At 43.5% G+C, this 19,823-nt stretch overlaps 1 protein-coding gene across 3 annotated transcripts in view; it reads left to right on the top strand.

Annotated features, from left to right (window-relative positions):
• Nucleotides 1–19,823, top strand: part of LOC133142866 (neuropilin-2-like) — a 40,010-nt gene that overhangs the window by 6,583 nt on the left and 13,604 nt on the right. For all 3 annotated transcript variants that reach the window (XM_061264483.1, XM_061264472.1, XM_061264491.1), the window contains exons 3-9: nucleotides 4,879–5,060; nucleotides 11,085–11,315; nucleotides 12,294–12,449; nucleotides 12,699–12,868; nucleotides 13,457–13,612; nucleotides 17,904–18,048; nucleotides 19,254–19,429. In XM_061264483.1, the coding sequence (XP_061120467.1) occupies nucleotides 4,879–5,060; nucleotides 11,085–11,315; nucleotides 12,294–12,449; nucleotides 12,699–12,868; nucleotides 13,457–13,612; nucleotides 17,904–18,048; nucleotides 19,254–19,429 (1,216 nt within the window). The remainder of the gene's footprint in view (nucleotides 1–4,878; nucleotides 5,061–11,084; nucleotides 11,316–12,293; nucleotides 12,450–12,698; nucleotides 12,869–13,456; nucleotides 13,613–17,903; nucleotides 18,049–19,253; nucleotides 19,430–19,823) is intronic.

The following is a 19,823-nucleotide window of genomic DNA, read 5'->3' as shown; positions in this document are numbered from 1 at the left end:
TTCTCCATCTTATCTTTTTTATTTCAACTTCAGACGCAACAAGTTACTTTATAATCGAAAAATAATGATCCATACTTTTTTTGATTCATTCTTCATAGTCTTCAGCGGGCCACTTATGATTGATTTCATGACACAATGCTTTGGGCCAGTTTAAATTTAGGAATTTGGTCCATATATAAGGCGCACCGGACTATAAGGCGCACTGTCGGCTTTTGAGAAAATTTTTGGTTTTTAGGTGCGCCTTATAGTCCAGAAAATACGGTATTCCGTTTCAAGATGCTTCTCACTGGCTAAAAGTTGGGACAACCAGCACGATGAGAAACTTAAAATATTCGTATTTACTTCTCAACGTAAGTTTTATGAGGGATTCTATCCTGTACGCTCGCCTGAAGGGACGCAGGCCTCGACCTCTGACACACGCCCACTCAGTCTCTGAATGTGTTTGCATGTGAGCGTGGGTGGCAAACGGTGCGAGCGTGTGAGTAAGTCTGCAAGCATGTGAATTTTAGTCAGAGTTCCTGCTCCCTCCATTCGTCTCCTTAGAGTTAGTATGTATTTATATGAAAAATAATTGAAACCTGCTCTCTACCTCGAGGTGCATGTACGCCCACGCGAGCGTCGTCACGGCTAGCTTCCTCGCTTTGCCGGGTCGATTATCAACAGCACTTCCAGTGAGCAGAGGAGTTGATTCGTGCATGTTTGCACGTTCCTCTGTGAGGTTAAGGCGCCGGTGGGGTACAGAGGCTCAAGGCTTCCCCGTCTCAGTGGGGCCTGAGAAATCTGCATGACAGCTGGAAGTTACCTAAAACGCGCGCGGCTATCCTAGCTACCCTTGAACTTGCTGGTAGCGAATGTACACCGCGAGAAGTGCTTGGTCAGCCGTGACCAAAAATCTTTCCGCCTAACATCCCTGCTGGCTAGTTTCCCTCAGCGGGTTCAGACTGCACCCAAGCCACCACGCTGTTGCGGCAATCAAATCTGTAGTCGTATAAAGTAGAGGCATTCCACGTCTGAGGTGGCACTTTAATCCAGGATTTCATTTTACGAGGAGTTTGGCCACATGCCAAAAAGCTATTACCTCCAGCCGATTGATGTGAACTAAATGTAATAAAGGTTAGATGAAATATCAGGCCCCATATCTTTAATGCAATCGGCAATCGGCTCGCCCCGGGATGCACCAGGAGCTTCTTCTGAGCTCCCTCCTCCTTCTTTTGCTCCTCTTCGTCAAAGGAGGGGAGGCTGTGTTATTTTTACCCACCTGAATTAAACATGAAATCTTCCGGAATGACAATACACACACATACACACAGATGTGTGTGTTTTATTTAGTCCCTTTGTGGAATTAAATTAGCCAATTTGCTGCTGCATTTAGCCTGAGGTGTAAACAGTTGTCAATGTATGTTACCTGGTAGTGTGTGCGTGTATGCATGATTACACGTTCCCTGTGGAGGGAAATCTCAGATTCAATAAGTGTATTCTGCTTGAAATGGACAGTCAATAGATAATCACTCACAGATGGATGAAGCAACGCCTGGCTAACAAAGACGGTGAGGAAGAAGAGTCACCAAAGGGACTTGTGGAAATTCAATATCAGACCAGCATTGCAATACCTGTCGTCCTACGACGTTGACGTTTCCTGTCTGAGTCGGTCAAAGATGTAATCAATTATTCGTCTCCCAACGACAAAGATTTGCTGACAAACCCACATCACAGTCTAATTTCGCCATTCTAAAGTCATAGTCAAAACCGCCTCTGCAAACGGCCTGACCCAGGTCATCCTGTCCCTGTGATGAGTGGTGAGATGGGGAGCCGAGACATGAGGACATAGGGAGGAAAAGAGCTGTTTGGTTTGGGCTGGATTGAAGATGGCAGGCCCCCGGGTTCTTTTGGGATTTCGCTCCCAGCATCTTGTTAATATTTCAGAGGCACTTATGGTTTATTAGAGGGGCGGGTGAAGTGTGTGTACGTGTGTTTCTACTTTACACACTCCCCCTCCCCTTATTTAATTCCTGCTTGCGAAAGGCAGAAGCGAAAAATAAATGAAAATAAAAAAAGATGACAGTGCTCTGATTGTTAGCAGACTGTGTTCTCATTTGTTCTGTTGTGGGAGAACAAGAGGAAGTATACAATAGAGCAGAGGCAACTCAAAAATCGACTATTTACTGACACTCATACGCAGCTCGAGCAAGCTGAACCGGAATAAACATAAGCAACAGTAAGTTATGTCTTCAGGAAGTTCAAAAACAACACGGTCAGCCATTTTTAATCCCTTCCTTGGATAGAAAAAATTACACTATACTGCACTGATGTCCAACTCAAGACCCGGGGGCCAGATGTGGCCCGCCTCATCATTTTATGTGGCCCGCTAAGACAAATTGTGCCTCAAATTCGAGTGTCATTACTAGAATTGCAAATTGTCTTCACTTTTAATAATACTATATTTGACCGGTTTTTACTCGTCTGATTTGAAAACGAGTTATTTGTCAGTTTGTTTTGTAGCTTTTACTGTCTATAATATGAGGTGCTCATTTATTTGGGTTGACAGTCATAATGGCCCTCCGAGAGAAGCTATGACTACAATGCAGCCCGTAAAGAAAATGAGTTTGACACCCCTGCTATACTGTGTTAAGTCACCGCTCATGATTCCTAAAGATGGACATGCTCACTCACAATAGTGAGGAGCATTGTCTATACTGGAGAAAAGGTCCCTGGACACCAACAAACAGCTAAAGGCAATTAGTTGTTATGAGCCGAGTGTACATCTGCTGGTCTTTAAGCTGCCCTCCACCCCGTCCAGCCATTAAAAAGACTAGCGGAACTTTTGGACCTGTTAGAAGAACGGGTCCTGGAATGCGGTCAGGTGTGTGCCGGAGACGTGTCAGACGCTCATGCATGTATTCATCAGAGGCTGAGCGCACCGGTCAATAATCGCATCTGAGAAACACTCACTCACTGACGCTAATCCATGACAGAAGAGCGTGAGACAGAGGGAGGGGAAGTGGGAAACTAACATAGAGACCCACTCCAAAATCAATTAAAACCTAATTAGGCTCTCAGATTCTTCACAGGCCTTTTATCCTCACAAAATGGTGCTGCGAACATGAGCGCTCTCCTGTCTTTGTCTGTATGTGCTTGCGTGTTCTACCCAAGAGTGTTTTGCCCTTACATAGCGGAGCAATGGTTATTCATTCTTGGTGCTTTTAGGTTCAGATCGTTTCATCTCAATTCCAGTTCACGTTGAACTCAGCATCATTTTCGTGAGGCTCACTTTTTGTTGAAGTGTGACTTGAATCACAGAATTGAAACCTTAACCTTGTGGGACTTTATTCAAAAAGTAGGCCAAAATCTTTCTTTTCAAAAGGGCGAAATTTACACCAGTGATCAGTGAAAGAACAACAGTCCAGTTGTTTTTGGTGGCGTCATCACATGAGCCCATTGAGAGACGAGCTATTATGTCCAAAAGTTATTTCTCACAGTTTGCAACCATTGCAAGAGCGGTTGAGAGGATTTCCCCTCTTGGCGAGAAATAGAAAATGATTCCTCTGACTGGCCTGTGCAATATTTGCATAATTCAAACATGAACTCATGACTGCATCTGAGTGAGGGTCATATAATCCTGCTTGTGTGTGTTTGTGTATGCGTGTGTCTATGTGTGTGTGTCTGCGTGTAATTGTCTTTATGCAATCACAGGCAGAAGCCAAAGAGAGCTAACTAATTTGAGACGGTCCAGGTGGACTCTGTCTTGACCCCTCAGAATTAGCTTTTTTTGTTCAGGGTCAACTGGCAGGTCAAAGATCACAGTGAACTGTGAGCCCAAACATGTGAAGCATCTTTAGCTTTATTCATCCTAATTTTTCCTTTGCTTAATCCCCTTTGCTGATAATGCCCCTACCCATTTTCTTTCCTAAGCATCAACCACCACCCATTTTAACGAATTACCCAACATGCATCAGTTCACTCAAACTCTGTCCACAAGTAAAATGGCTGTTTTTCCTCACTCTAGGAAAAAAAAAAAATAATAATAATAAATAAATGAATGAATGAATTTATAAAAAAATCTAAAGAAAAAATAATAAAATAAAATGTATAAATAGTATAAAATAAGAATAAATGAATGAATAAATAAATAAATAAATAAATAAATAAATAAATAAATAAATAAATAAATAAATAAATAAATAAATAAATAAATAAATAAATAAATAAATAAATAAATAAATAGAACAACGCAATCACAAAAACAACCTTGGAGGGTTTGTGCCGCAAGCCAAAGCAACAGGTGACCCTAAGGGCATTTTTGATGAGCACGAGCATTAATAAAGTCATTTAAGTTAAATGTACCAAAAACGAAAGCTTTACTAGTGTAGCCTAATTCCGTCTATCCCAGGCAGACATAGTACTTCAGCATTCAGTAAGTTACTCCCCTCACTTTTAATCAAAGTCAGAAAAAGTGCTATCCTGTGTTATCTAAAACAGAGTGGAGTGGAAGGGTTAATAAAAGGATTCCAGTTACTTGTTTTTCCACCATGGGGCTTTCCAGGGTTGTCTGGTACGACTTGAAGAATAAAATGAAGGCAGCGCATCTGAAGCAGCTGATTGACCAAGAGCCGAGGCCGTGGCTAATATAATTACTTCTATCTTGCTCTGCTTGTCGTGCTCCTGAATGTTTTTTCTCAATTCTGCCTGAAGGCTGAAGCCCAGACTGTAAATTTTTCCTGTCTATGTTTTATCACCACTGTTCATTCCATAACTCAATAATTTCTTTGTCTCTTCTTCACAGTCCTCATCTTCTTCCTGTCTTAATAATGCTGTGTCCCAGGTCAAGAAAACAATTAACCTCTCCTCTTTTTCGCTCCAACCCCTCTTTTTTCAACTCAGGTACGACTTCATCGAAATCCGAGACGGGACTTCGGAAAATGCCGACGTCTTGGGTCGGCACTGCAGCAACATCGCCCCGGCGCCAATCATATCCTCGGGTCCCTCCCTCCAGATACGATTTGTGTCAGACTACGCTCACCAAGGAGCTGGTTTCTCTCTGCGCTATGAAATCTTTAAAACAGGTGAGAGGTCCGCTGTCACTAATGTGTGTGGGGGGGGATGCTTTTAAAAATCCAAAGACAACTTGATGGTCCGGAACCAAATCCAGAGAAGTGGCCAAGCATATAGAACATAAGAATAAAACTATGTAAGGAATGCTTGCTTAATTGAAGCGAAATCCATTTCCTTTTGGGGAATGGGGAAGTGGGAGGAGTGAGGGCAGCCTCTTGGAGGCGGACCTCCTCAGGTCAAAGGTTTATGGGAAAAGGCTGAGGCAAGGAAATTGATGGGGACGAGCAGGCGGTTAAATGGAATTTGGTTGAGGCAGCTCAAGTGCACAAGGTGAAGTGCAGTTTGAGTGTGTGCTTTTGTGGGGTTTGTGTGTGTGTGTGTGTGTGCGAGGAGGTGAAATGGCCAGGTGGCCTTGAGGCAGCTGAAGGATTTATGTTCAAGTGAGTTGATTTGACTTGACGTTTTAGGTGGTGCCATTTGAACCAAATATTTCCTCCCTGGAAGCGGTCATGAATTCTAAAAGCCTGTCAGGATTAAAGTAGCCAGCACAAACTTCAAAATGCAGAATTTAGTTGTCACCTCGTACATGTTTTAAGCTTTTGAGACGTGTCACTGAGCCAGATGCCTGAAATGGTACTTTGCTCACAAGCAGGCTTGTAATGTAGCTTAGTGCAAATATTTGACGAATACAACACAGAAGTAAATCAAATTAAATTTAAATGAAAAAAATATAAATCACTTTTGGGATATTTTGAAGAACATTTAAAATAAAGAAAAATACATTTAGGTCCTGCAAATTTCACATAGCTACTTTGAAACTTCTACTCAATTTATATTCTCCAGGGTGACTTTAAATTCTACTAAAGTATTTTTTCTGTCACTATACATGTACTTATGCTCAAGTATTACTTTTTGGTACTTTAACAACATGGTTTAAATGTCATTGTTCAAATGTTATTGCTTTCCAATGTCACAATTGCCACAAGGTTAATCGGATCGGAAATTAGATCTTTTCCAATTGTGAAGAAAAATCCATTGTGTATTTGCGTGTAAACCCACAAATTGCATGTAAACCATCATTACTATGAGAAAAAAAATACACAAATTAAGTTAAAAAATACCAGCTGAAAATCTAAACAAAACCAAAGACGATTAAAATTACAGTAAATGAAAGCTGTGTTGGAAATGTAGTCAACAAAATAATTGCCTATGGCGGTCTATGGAATAACGTTCAGGTTAGCCTTAATTAATTATTCCAAAAATCAGGTCAGGCCAACTAAACAGTATCTTAAGTGTTTATATTATTAATGTATTATTGTTTTCTTCTGTGTTGTCAGTGCTTGGGGATAAATAGGATTCGTGCAAGGGCGTCTGCACATTCACATTCTTTCATGTGGTTCGTCAGCCATATGAAATCATGTGTGACTTGAAATGTACAGGGAAATATCCATGAAAATGGAAATAGGTCCTTGAACGTGTCAATCCAGTCTTAAACACTGACATACTATTTCCATGCTTGTACCAAGATTGTAGCATACATTTGTAGCATTCAGCAGATGTGCGTCATACGAGTTGCACGCGTGGGTCTTTCCACTCAGCATGATACGAGCCTCATACGTGAGCGGAGTGACAGATAAATGCGTAACAATAGAAATTCCGAGGAGTGAAATTGACAGACTGTTGGATGAATAGTCATGAAGGATGTTATGATGACTGACTGATGATGATTATAATGATGAGGAGGAGTGAGGATGTGTTTAATTGCAGCACTTTCATCATCATAGGTGTTTGTCTTCCAGCAGCAGGATGAGGCAGCAAACATACGCAAACACACACACACCATTTCCCAACTGACTTGTTTATTGACCAGGGTGAAAGTAATCATATTTCATTGTCCCCCTTATGTGATTACAGTTATCTTCTGCAACATTACCTTTTTAGAACCTGCAATTGCGAGTGAGGCATATTTGAAAAAAAAAAAAAAAAAAAAAAAAAAAAAAAGGAAAATTTTGAATCACTCTGTAATCGTTTTTTAGGCTCTTTGATGTGCCTGTGTTGTTAAAGGGCGTGTCTTTGTACAGATCAAGATCTCAGTAGACAAATAAATGTGTTTCAGAATGTGTGTGTGTTGACATCCAGACAGCGCCGCTCAGGGCTCAGGCTGACCTCGCCGCATTGCTTCCAAGGACCAGACACTCACATGTGTGAGTGTTTGAGCACACATGTGCCCGTGCTTGTGTGTTGAGCTAGTTGGGACAACTGACTTGTTTTTGTTTGGCTCATTCAACCTTGTTACATAAGCGATGAGTGTAACTACTCCAGGGAGCGTTGGATTGTTTGTGTCAACATGTGCATGCATGTTTGTGGGGATGTTTGTGCTTTCCATGTAGGAGGTGTGGGAGTGCCCACCTCCACCATGACACCCACAAATTTGACCACTTCCACAAATATGCAACCCAAAAACATCCCCACTGTCTTCACCTAAATGGTATACAGTGAAAGCGTACGTTCCCGCCCCCTCACCCCCAAGCCCCCGTGCCCATATTGTTGTGGCCTACTTTACTCTCACTGGTGCGTGCTTAACCCTTTATTCATCTGAGACGACCCCCTCCCCCAACACCCCATCATCATTCGTCCATCCTCACTCAGTCACGTGCCGTTGATGCTGTTACCGTGGCTACTGGAGGCAGACTTACCAGTAAAGCCCGATTTTCCCGCTTCCCCGAAGCCCAACTACTAGAGTAGTATGGGGCCATACATGTCACAGCCAATCCTGAGTTGAAGGCAAAGCGGGGGGCACTTGAGGGCACGAGGTCCCGTCTGTGACCATTGGCTGCCGAGACATGTGTGGGGTGTCGGTGGGAGTGCTGCCAGAGGCTGGAAACCCCCCATTCGCCCTAACACATCATGTGAATGTATTTCTGATGCCTTCACATTGATTGGAGGTCATCCCCTCCGACAATAATGCTGTGCTGCAACAATATATGACTGACTGACTCTTGACTTTTTCCTCATTCCCAGAGACACAATAAGGCACATTTTTAAAGACAAACAAATAAACAGCTCAGAAGAAGAACTAAAATGTTCAATTTAGTTGGAAAAGCTTTTGAGTATAAATTACTGACATTTAGCGGAACAAAGCAAAGAGATATCCATCCTTTCATTTTTTTGTTGTTGTTGTTGTGAAGTGTACGAAAGTCGATCTTCACAACAGCAAAACATAAAACATTTACCGTATTTTCCGGACTATAAGGCGCACCTAAAAACTTACAATTTTCTCAAAAGCCGACAGTGCACCTTATAATCCGGTGCGCCTTAAATATGGACTAAATTCCTAAATTTAAACTGGCCCAAAGCATTGTGTCATGAAATCAATCATAAGTGGCCCGCTGAAGACTATGAATAATGAATCAAAAAGACTATGGATCATTATTTTGTGATTATAAAGTAATTTGTTGCGTCTAAAGTTGAAATAAAAAAGATAAAACGGAGAAGGATTTGATTTGGATTAAAAATCTGACAACAATCAGTCAATGATGCATTAATGATGCGCCTTATAGTCCGGTGCACCTTATAGTCCGGAAAATACGGTAGTTAAATTGCCCAATTGAAAATCTTACGGAAGTTCACCTGACATGTTTTTACAGTGAATGAGCTCTTGTAGGTTAGGCAGGGTTACATGAGAAATAGACTGTCTGAGTGATTGACAAGTGTCAGACAAGCAGGCAGAGGCAGTTACGATACACACAAGACACTGAGGCGAGCATGTCGGTGAATCCTCGGCAGGATCTTTGCGCTGAGGCGGCGAGACGCCAGACAGAAGCCAAGACGGCGAGAGCGCAGACAGGGTGAATCAAGGGGCAAAACCTTTATGGATTTTACCCAGCAACTCAGGCTCTCACCCTTATTTCAGGCTCACACAGACGTGCAGCGTGACCCCCCTCCATTTTAACCAATGACAGCTCACGCCAAGGAGGAGCTTGTATTGGTTAAACATGTGCGCACGAGGTGATGGAGGGAGGTTCCAAGACTTGTTTTTGGCGTGCTTACACACCGTGACTAATGAGCACTAACGAAAAGGAGAAGTCACTCGTGCATACGTGACCTCCTTGCAAGCATGCAAAAGAAAAAAAAGACAACCAAGTGTGGCCAGTTGGTGCACATCGTCTGGAAAACGCAAACGCGGTGGCTCGGAGACATGAAGTCAAGCTGTGCTCACATTGAAGTTTTCGCGAGTCCAGACTGCTGATTTGTGACCTAGTAAGAAACAAGGCTACTGTGTTACTAGGTCTCACACATGCTGAGAAGCTGTCACGCACTCACCTCACATGCCACACATGCAAAGAGAGAAAAAAAAAGCCCGTGGCAAAAAAAGAAAATGCAAGCATAATAATAAAACTGAAAAACAAGCTCACATAAAATGTGACTCACACATAAAAATCTTGCAATCACGCATTATGGTGACAATTACCTAAATTGTGTTTGTTTGTCTCTTTGTCAGTTGACATGCCACTGCAGCATGGCATGGACATCAGGGAGTGTTCTTACCAAAGGAACATCACGCTCCTAAGTCTCCCAGATAAGATCTATTGAGGTGGTTTCATAGAGAAAGAAGTATCCGATTCAAAAGGAACAGTGTGGTTTTTGTCCCGTCTGTGCATTGGTCTGTCGTGGGTATTGGCCAAAAATAAATAAAATCACAGATAGAAGTGGCCAAAAGGGGTTTCGTTTTTGTTTGGGCTCTCCCTTTGAGCTCAGACATGTAGGAGGGTCTCAAAAAGCCAAACTAAAGGAAGAAGGAAGTCCAAGCATGTCTGCTTAAGCTGCTACCCCAAGGAACTGACCCCAGATAAGTGGGAGATAAATGGATAGCTTTTAATATGCTCAGTGGTGTGTGTGTTTATGCATGGTGTGTGGGCCTTGAAGGGAGACGACCTTCAGGATTTCTAGATATGACATCCATGTCGTCTGAAACGACTTAATGACTTTTTACGTCTCTAGATCAGTCATCGTTACATTTTGCATCAAGAACAGTCGGTAACAGTGGAAAGCAGAAAATATCGTTTTGGTTTTGTCCCTGGGTTAAATAAGTTGGGTCCTCCGCCATTATCAAGTGCAGACGGGAGCAGGCAGCCAGCTTGCTTTTATTGGTCTGCCTGATAATAAAGACTCTTGCCTTGTTGGAATGCTGCTGTAGGAATGTGCTTTTAACATGTCTGAGCTCCTGATGCTGGTTTTGTACATTTGGATGCGGCTGTTAACTCGCTGGTTTGGTAAGAACTTCTCGTCTGTTTTGTGATCCACGACTTGATGAAAAATCTTCAATTTCACTCATCAACTTTTGATCTAGTTACATTTAATGCAACTAAATAATCAGCGTTGGAAAAATATATCAATACAGGCGTACTTCTACAAACACTGGAAGGGCTGCAGACGCTCAAGGTGAGCCACACTGCATAAATCTGAATAGCTAATGAGGAGCTGCCGCAAAGGGCTCACTTAGAGCCATTACACGAGGTCTGTGGTATGTTTGACTTCACGAGGAAAGGCAGAGCCCCAGAGAGAGAGAGAGCGAGAGAGAACAGGGAGAGCATTTGAGAACATTTATTTTAAACGTATGCAAAAGCTCCAAAGTCAGTGGCACTGCTAAGGTCCTCAAAAGCCTAGCTTAAAATGATGCGTGTCAAATTACCTCCTTTAAAAAACACATTTGCCTGGAAGCTTTCAAGATTCGGAATGAGGAACAGATCTTTGTTCACATCTTGAAGCAATATGATTATTTTTTAGGATCCAAAAGCTGCTGAAAACAGCACGGTGCCGTGTCAAAGCGCTTATGATTGGCAGGTTTGGAGGTGGGTGGGAGGGGGCGGGGCGGTTGTTTTCATGTCCTACGTAACGTCGGACATACTCTTAAGATGTCAGTGATGAAGTTCATCTGCAAGTCAGATGTTTCTGCCGTTTGATCCATTGCTCTTGTCTGATCTGGATGTTCTTTTTATGACAGATGGCTTCTTCTCATCTTTGTCTCATCTCAGGGTCAGAATTCTGCTTCCGCAACTTCACCAGCAGCTCCGGTATGATCGAGTCACCGGGCTTCCCCGACAAATACCCTCACAATCTGGAGTGCTCCTACATGATCATCGCTCCGGCCGATATGGAAATCAGCCTCACGTTCCTTACCTTTGACCTGGAGAACGACCCGCTGTTGGTGGGAGAGGGCGACTGCAAATACGACTGGTTGGACGTTTGGGACGGCTTGCCGCAAGGCAAGTGTGCGCACAGATGCTTGTAAAGTGAAAATTCAGATTTCCACGCTGCGAGCGCATGGAATTCGTGCATTCCCACGTGGACATTCTGTCAGGAAGAGATCGCTTTGATGTGTAGTGGAGCCTCGCCTCTTGTTCCTTAAGGAAGCATAACTGTAGTTCACCCCAAAGGATCAGCCCTTTCTCATGCCCCTCAATGTCCTTACTCCTTATCACCTTATGTTTCCTTCCTCCCCCAGACGAGAGCGAGTGTCGAGATTTGGCTCCAGTGAAGAATGTCAGGAAATAGCAACCCCAAAAGAGTTGTCATAAAGCTCTTCCATAGAGTAATTGCTGCCGTATCAGTGATGAAAACCACATTGGCATGACTAAATGGTGCTTTTGCACCTCACACTCCATTTGTCTTCTCTTCCCATTTTTTTCCAAAAAGATATACGAGGAGCGCTTTGCTCGAATAATTCCATTTTTGCGTTCTAAAAAATGGATATGATTTTTCAATTCCGACTTGAATTTGGAAGCTCAGGTCGTCGCAGACGTTCAGAGGAGAATTAGGAGTAAATTAAAACCCAGTTGGAGTGAGGCTTGTTCTAAGGCAAGAAAGGGTCTTGGCAGACTAAGAGGGAAGGGTGAAGAATTTGGCGTGCGGCGAGGGAAGCACGTCTTGACTACTGTAATCCTCGCCACTTTGGTGTGCGCGCGCATGTGGTTGATCCCAGAGCAGCTTGCATTAAGGCGGGGATTCGTGTCCCCCCTACTGGGCTCTGGCTAAGACACACAGATGGACTGAGGCAAGAAGAGAGAATCCGTCGGTGGTGGGTGTGGGGATGGCGGCAAGTCATTAGCTATCGCTTAGCGGAATAAAAGTTGATTTTATCTGTAGTATGTCACCAAAGCACCAACAAACAAGAAAAAAAAAATATTTTTTTAAATCAATGAAAGGTCTGTACTTGCTGACTAACTAGATTTGTTTGCCTGCAGTGTCGCCGCTAATCGGGCGGTACTGTGGCACAAAGATTCCTCCAGAGATTCAATCGTCCTCTGGCCTGCTGTCACTTTCCTTCCACACTGACATGGCGGTGGCCAAAGATGGCTTCTCTGCTCGATACAACATGACTCGTAAAGAAGTCAGAGACTGTGAGTGACTTTTTGTTCCCGTGTGTTTGCTCAGTCAGTTTATTTACCTGCTATTATTAAGTCTTCATCTTCCAAGACTCATTTTTCTTTCGGCAACTCTCCCATTTTGTTTTCTTCAGATTCAAATGAACACCACCTCAATCGACTTCTTCTAACTCTGTTTGCATATTGTCTCTCTGTGGATTTATAATCTGCTATTCCATTCGATCTTCCATGACAGCTAAATCCCCATTTTGTTTGCTTTGCTAGCATTTCACTGTAGCTTGCCGCTCGGTATGGAGTCGGGGAAGATCAGCGATGACCAGATCAGCTCCTCCACAAGCTTCTACGACAACCGCTGGTTGCCGCGTCAAGCTCGACTTAACAACCACGACAACGCTTGGACTCCCTCAGAAGACAGCAACAAAGAGTTCATCCAGGTCTGGCAATGCACCTTTCCATTTGCAGAATTGTATTTGCAAAATGCAGTGCTCTGCCACCTAGGCCGAATAATCCTATTAGTAAAAAATCTTACATCTTCATGTAGAATCACCTCCTATGGATGTCGGAATTTTGTGTACTGCTTTTTCAGAACCCTCCAAAAAGGCAACAAAAATGCACGAAGCAGCAGTGGCGCTCAAGAAACTGCAAAGCAATGATAAAGAAGCGCTCCTATCGCTCGTCTCACGCAATCATATTATATACAGTATATTTATATTCATGCACTCGTGCAGGCAAGAGCGGTGTGATGGATGAAGAGGCTTCAGAGCATCCCCATTTTGATATTACGCTATTGATCTTAACTTCTAATGTTCTTCTTCATTTACACACGGTATTGCTCAGATACGAGTGCCACCCCAGTTTCCTGCACGGCAACAATCCGAAGCTGTCCACATGACAAATAGAAACAGAGGCCGGTTCGCTTGGTTAACTACGTCAATCCCGTGCATTAGATTTTCCTCTCCCATCTCTTATTCTCTGTTAAGAAAACATAATGTGTTTTATATTCAATGTTCTCTTAATTCAAGGTTGATCTTCACTTCCTGAAAGTGTTGACGGGGATTGCCACCCAGGGAGCCATTTCGAAAGAGACCAAAAAATCTTACTACGTCACCACTTTCAAGCTGGAGGTCAGCACCAACGGGGAGGACTGGATGATCTATCGGCACGGCAAGAACCACAAGGTACATCGACATACATAAATAGCCCTCTTCTGACTATTTTACAATCTGGAAATTGATAGACTTGGATATGTAGGTCTCTTTTAAAAAATATTTCACTGTTTTTATAAAAAGTATTCGTGGTATCTGTACATGTAAAGGTATCGCTTGTGGTATCGGTATGAGAAAAAATGGTATCGATGCAGTAACCAAACATAGATGACTGCTCAACTACAGTATATTGTATGTGTTTAGTTTTTTTTTTCTAGTTGTTTATTACAAACAGCTTTGTTTCAGTGGAATGTTGGGATTTGTTGAATATTATAGAAAATGGATGGATGGATGGATGGATGGATGGATGGATGGATGGATGGATGGATGGATGGATGGATGGATGGATGGATGGATGGATGGATGGATGGATGGATGGATGGATGGATGGATGGATGGATGGATGGATAATTTTCTGCTTTCAATTTTTTGCCCGTATTTCTGCTGTATTTTCTGACACGGCCCGTGAGCAGCCCATCCTTGGTAATAGTACAAATCAAAACGTTTGACAATTGAAAGATTGAAAACAACTTTGTACTGTGCCAAACTAAAACATACTTCTTGGTGGAAACAGAGCCTGTCTTCAAGAGTGAAACAATCAATGACACTCCTCGAGCTTGTATACCCGGATCGTGACATTGGTTATGTGACAAAAAAAAAAAAAACGACGTGATGGTTAAGAGGAAAATATAGAGAGACTAAGAGATGGATAGATAAGACAAGTACAATGGAGTCCTTTGTTTGCCCTTCTTCTGGGCGTGTTATCGGTAATCATTTTCACATTTCCATACTCGCGTATACTCCAAGTTTATGTATAAATGTATTTACAGTGCAGAATGTTGTTGTCATGGCACATTGGTCTCCGTTCCTCATATCTGGGTTGAGGTCACCGTGGATTTTAAGTAGGAAAATGGTATGGAGGGGGATGGTGGCTCTGTGGAAGGGTTAATCCACCCGACACATGTGCACACACATTTAACAACGTAGACCCCTTGTGCGCTGGCCACTGATTAGTTTGGGTGGGATTGGTGGGGGGTATCGGATGTGGAGATTACGGAGTGAAACGTAGATTTGACTTTAAAAGAAGCAACATCTGTGCAGTTTGTTAGAACTCCCTCAATGTACTCGGCTTTTAAATAAGCCCTGTCTTATCATCGTTTCTAGAGACTCTCGTTCTGAGCCTCTATAAATGACCTGATTATATTTTTCTTAAGTTTAACTTTCCAAATGATTAAAATGAAATGGTGGCAAACAATGATTTGACTGAAGCAGCACTGTGTTCACTGGCCAGGTTCTTCCCGCCGTCCTTGTGGGCCACAGTCAAATCTACTGTGACTGCTAATCCATCATCCACGTAGTGCAAACTCCCGGTTAGCCGTCCTAAGTCCCCCCAAAGAGCCCTTAAGTGGTTGAAGCTCATTTTCTGTCAGGGGGTCCTGTAATGACGAGGATTTTACTTCTGTAATTGTCATTTAACATGGCGCTCAAGAGCAGATTGTGGTTTTGGAGGCTTGCACAAGTGTACAGTGTTTTTGTGGACGTGCAATACATTGTCCAGCTGAGACCCCCATGTGACGTGGTGATTCATAATGACCTCATTCACACATTCATCTTAATCCTTGAGATGTTAACCTACGTATTGCTCTCTCACTAGACATATTTGCGTGTGCATAACAGTCCATCTCAAGGCCCAGAGCAGCAAGCTGGAACCAGTTCCTGCTGTCAACATCTTCATAGCAAGATGGAGGAAGGGATAGGCGTAGAGGTCATGGCCCCACAGGCCTGAGAAAAAGAAAACAAATGGGGGCAGAAGGAAGATGGGAGTGGTCTTGTGAGCACTGTATTGACAAAGAAAGATGGGGTGGGGAGCAAATGAATGAAATATCGGTTCGATAATGTGTTGTGCAGAGATGCCCGCGGGCTCCCTGTGGTGTACTCAGCTTCGAGGAGAGCACTGCTGAGGCCAGGCAGGCTCACTAGTGAGAGGAATGATAAATGAATTTAGATGCAAACACAGCATTTTCTAGAGTGCTAACAACATTTTGTGAAATGACGTCACTTTGAGGTGCACAAGATTGTTTGGTCCATAATAGTTGATCTTCAAAGGCTGCACAAACACCTCCCGTCGTGACCTTGTTTTCGACAAAGGTCATCAATAGTTAAATACCCGTGGTCCACACCCAGTCTGGCCACTGAGTATGTGGATATATGCTGAGCTTCGGCGCTTCGTTATATTTTCATGACTCTCCATTCCAGGAGACACAACATGGCCGCTTTAATTATTCAACTCATCTCGCCTGCATGTGACACAAGCAGGAACCGCACCCCAGTCGTCAGGCAGATTAGAGCGAAGCATTTTAAACGTATTTTTTTTCGCCTCTGAAGAAGCTTCTTTGAAAAAAAATGACAGCGCCATCAACAAGTTAACCCATGAGCAACCATCTGCTTCCCAGAGGCAACGACCTTTAACCTTTGAAGCAATGGGGTCGGGTGCTGCGACAATAGACAGGAGGAAGTGGAGGAAACTGAACCGCCATTGTCTTGCGTCCCCCCACCCGTCTCCTCTTTTCCGAGGTTGTCTTGTCTTGAGAGCTAATTTGTCTCACTGGGTCAGTTAGATGGTAATATTTTGATGCCTAGCCCATATGGAAGGGCAAAAAAAAAGAATCCCAGATATGATCAGTCGATATGGTAAGCATTTTCGGATCCCTTTTTGGTCTGACGTCTGCTGTCCCGTTTCCACATTATGAAACATTCTCATGATTCGTATTTATGGCTTTAATTCCAGCTAATTTGCCATTTAATACTGTGATAGTTTGTTTCCTGTCCCAGTGATAAAGCTGCTCATTGTGCGGCCCAAGTTTTTAGCTCAGCGGTCAGCACTCTCCTCCTCGAAACTGATGACGTGATGGTGGCGCAAGCACCCACATGCAGGAAAACGCCCTTGGTTAAATGTTTATTCTCCAAATCTATCCAGTTGTTCTCTATTCATGGCCGACAAAAACATCCCTCCTAGGTGGGCAACTCCGGTCCTCGAGAGATTCTATCCTGCATGTCCAGCACACTTGAATCACATGATCAGCTTTCAAGTATTCATCTGAAGACATCCCTGTCATCATATCTAGTTTTTCTCGTCTTTCCAAATTTCTGGGAGCGGCAAAGACGTTGCCATTGTGTAAGGGTGTGTGGGTGTTTGCATAACCCCCATAAGAGCTCACATCCACTGTTTGGCCTCTTAAATAAACACGACGGTTGCCGGTCATCCATCCAGGAGCAGACACAGCATAGATGGCCCACTTTTCTCTTCAAACACCGACCGCTTTGTATAACCACTGCTCGGCTTGATTAAATCAAGGCATGCCCGAAATCAAATAAAACCCTTGAGTAACATATTGAACTCCTATCATATGTCCTGTGACTCTGAGACAAAGAATATTGCTTCCCACCAACATGGTGATGTTTTTATAGGCACTTTCAATCTTTTTTGGTTTCTCATCACCCTTCCCTCTTGTAATGCTCGGCCCCAACGCAACGACATAAATGACACTTTTCAGCTAAACTTCCTCGTGTATGGTTTCCTTTCGTCGGGAAAAATGCGCGATTGCAAAAAGAGGACGTTTCATAGGGAAGAGGAAGTGGAAAATTTGTGCCTGTCTGTCAATGAAAGTCAACATGAAATGCCCCCTTGAGCATCCCGGGACTCTTTTTTATCCCCAAAACAGGAAGTAACCCGAGCATGCGGGTTAGTTTTGCCCTCTCGTCCCTGCAGGCGCGCTCTGCCACAAAAGACCAAATAGAGGGAGGGAGGGAATGTTCCTCGAGCAGAGGGGAATGTTGATGCTCTGGGATGGCTTGGATACCTCATCACATCCTGCCCACCTGGGCACACTTCCCGTACTTAATGGCCAATCATGTTTGGTCATGTCAGGTCATGTCTCTTGCACAGCTAGAGGTGTGTGGGAGCTTGTGCATGTACGTGTGAGTGGGTCGCTATAAGATCATCAACCCTCATCTATCCTTTGGCTTTCCCAGCCTCTGAGAGGAACCTTTGACCCCGAAACACAATGACAGCTGGTCCGGTGACATCGGATCCATGTTTGGGTTGTCTACGCTGCGTTGGCCTCCCTGTGTGTGTGTTTGTGTGTGTGTGTGAAGCCAAGCGAAGCCATTCGTTGTGCGATGAAGTGTGAGGAAAGGACAGATAAGGCAAACCCGCATAAGGCATTCAACAACCGCAATCTGGTGTCTTTACTTTTCTTCACAGGTATTCCACGCCAATACGGACCCTGCCGAAGTGGTGCTCAATCGTGTACCGCAACCCGTTCTGGCCCGATTTGTGCGTATCAGACCGCAAACGTGGCGTAACGGCATCGCCCTGCGCTTTGAGCTTTATGGATGCCAGATTACAGGTGTGTAAAAGTTGCTGGTTCAATGTGATGGCAAATAGCTTCATGGAAAACATGACACTTTTTTTTTTTTCACTTTTATAGATGACGTGAGCAAAGCTCTACTGAGTGACACACAAAAATGGTGTCGTGCCTTCAGAAAGAAAGGGCAACTAAATATGCAATAAAATCAATTTAAATGAAAAAAAGAATTCCTTCAACCGTAGAAAGCCGGAAGACTTGCACACATTTAGACTGTCTCACACTCCCCATGCTATATTTTAAACATAGCTCGCCTCAGGCTAATAAAAGGAAAATGTTCTTCTCTTTTCCCTTCCAGTCTTCACTTGTGTCATTTGCTTCTCCCACATTGGCTCTGAGTTCACGCTCCCCCTCTGTTTTCCGTCTCATTCTTTAGACTGTTTTTTGATGCTTCCTCTTTGATCCCTAAGTGTACCCGATCAGGGAATAAGTCGCGATCAATTTTTCATGAATGCCTCAGCGTCCACATTGTGATCCAATTCAACAACTCACCACTGCAAGTGAAGTAACTATTAGCGTCAAAGAAAAAGTACATCCAAACGCTCATCGTTTCTAAATGTCGCGACACACCTTTTGATATGTACACACACACACGTTCAATCCCCGAGCCTTTACTAAATAATTTCTTCAGCCTTTGCATGACATAAGAGCATGAAACTTTGATCTGTGCTCTCTTAAACTGTCAGCACAGCTGACGTCTCCCTTCCTTCCTCCGGCGGCCCTTTCTCACTTCCCGTATCTCCTCCTCTTCTTCCTCGCTCTTGGATGGTGGCCTCAGTCTTGCCTTCCCTCTCCTGCCGCTTTTGACTGCCTAAGTGTCATTCCAGCATACTCAAGCTGTCATCCCCGCCTCCCTTTATCCTCATTTCTTTCTCGCTTGCAGCATCTTTCAGTAGGCAACATCTGAAGTTGTTCCATTCCTCCGGGTGTATTGTATTCACATGCACTCATCCCACTGGTATATACTAATTGTATAGAGTAGGAGCATCTCTATTTCTCGCTAACTCTCTTGGCCTTTGCTCCAGTCTTAACCCCATAGTGCTTAGTGGTCAGTCATGCTATGATGTGGTGGAGCTTAACAACTCCCAGCGGGAAATACGTGCAACAAGTCAAAGACTCAGATGTGTCTGTTCATTCATGAGGTGAATTAAAAAAATGTATTGGTCTGTTTTGTTCAATGTCCATAGATGCTCCATGCTCCAGGCTGCAGGGCCTGCTATCCGGCCTGCTGCCAGACAACCAGATCTCGGCCTCCTCCAGCAGGGACATGATGTGGAACCCCAGCACAGCCCGGTTGGTGGCCAGTCGCTCTGGCTGGTTCCCCTCACCTTCACAGCCCCTTGCTGGGGAGGAGTGGCTTCAGGTACAAATACTGAATTCCCCTTTTATCTAGTGATGGGAAAATGAAGCTTCATGAACCAGTTGTTGTATTCTTTGGCTTCTCTAGATGGCAATGTTGGTTTAATGTGAGGGTTTTAAGAAATGGCAAGTCGGTGGGCTTTCAGCTCTTTACAGGGAGTGCCATCTAGAGGTCTAAGTAAACACAACAACTGGTTCATGAATCATCTTGAAGCTTCGTTTGCCCATCATTACTTTTATCTGACTCAAAAATAAAACGGGTTTCTCCCAATTGTGTTTTGTGGGTATTGGTTAAGTCATTTTTGCTTTTTCCTGTTCACTACCAAACAAATACTACATAATCATCTTGGTACGGATAATTCTACAAGCTGCTTTGAACCATAAAATCATATTTTTCT

This window comes from Syngnathus typhle, linkage group LG2 (assembly GCF_033458585.1).
Source record: "Syngnathus typhle isolate RoL2023-S1 ecotype Sweden linkage group LG2, RoL_Styp_1.0, whole genome shotgun sequence".
Lineage (NCBI taxonomy): Eukaryota > Metazoa > Chordata > Actinopteri > Syngnathiformes > Syngnathidae > Syngnathus > Syngnathus typhle.
The sequence above is the reverse complement of the archived record's forward strand: the minus strand, read 5'-3'. Positions and strand labels throughout refer to the sequence as shown.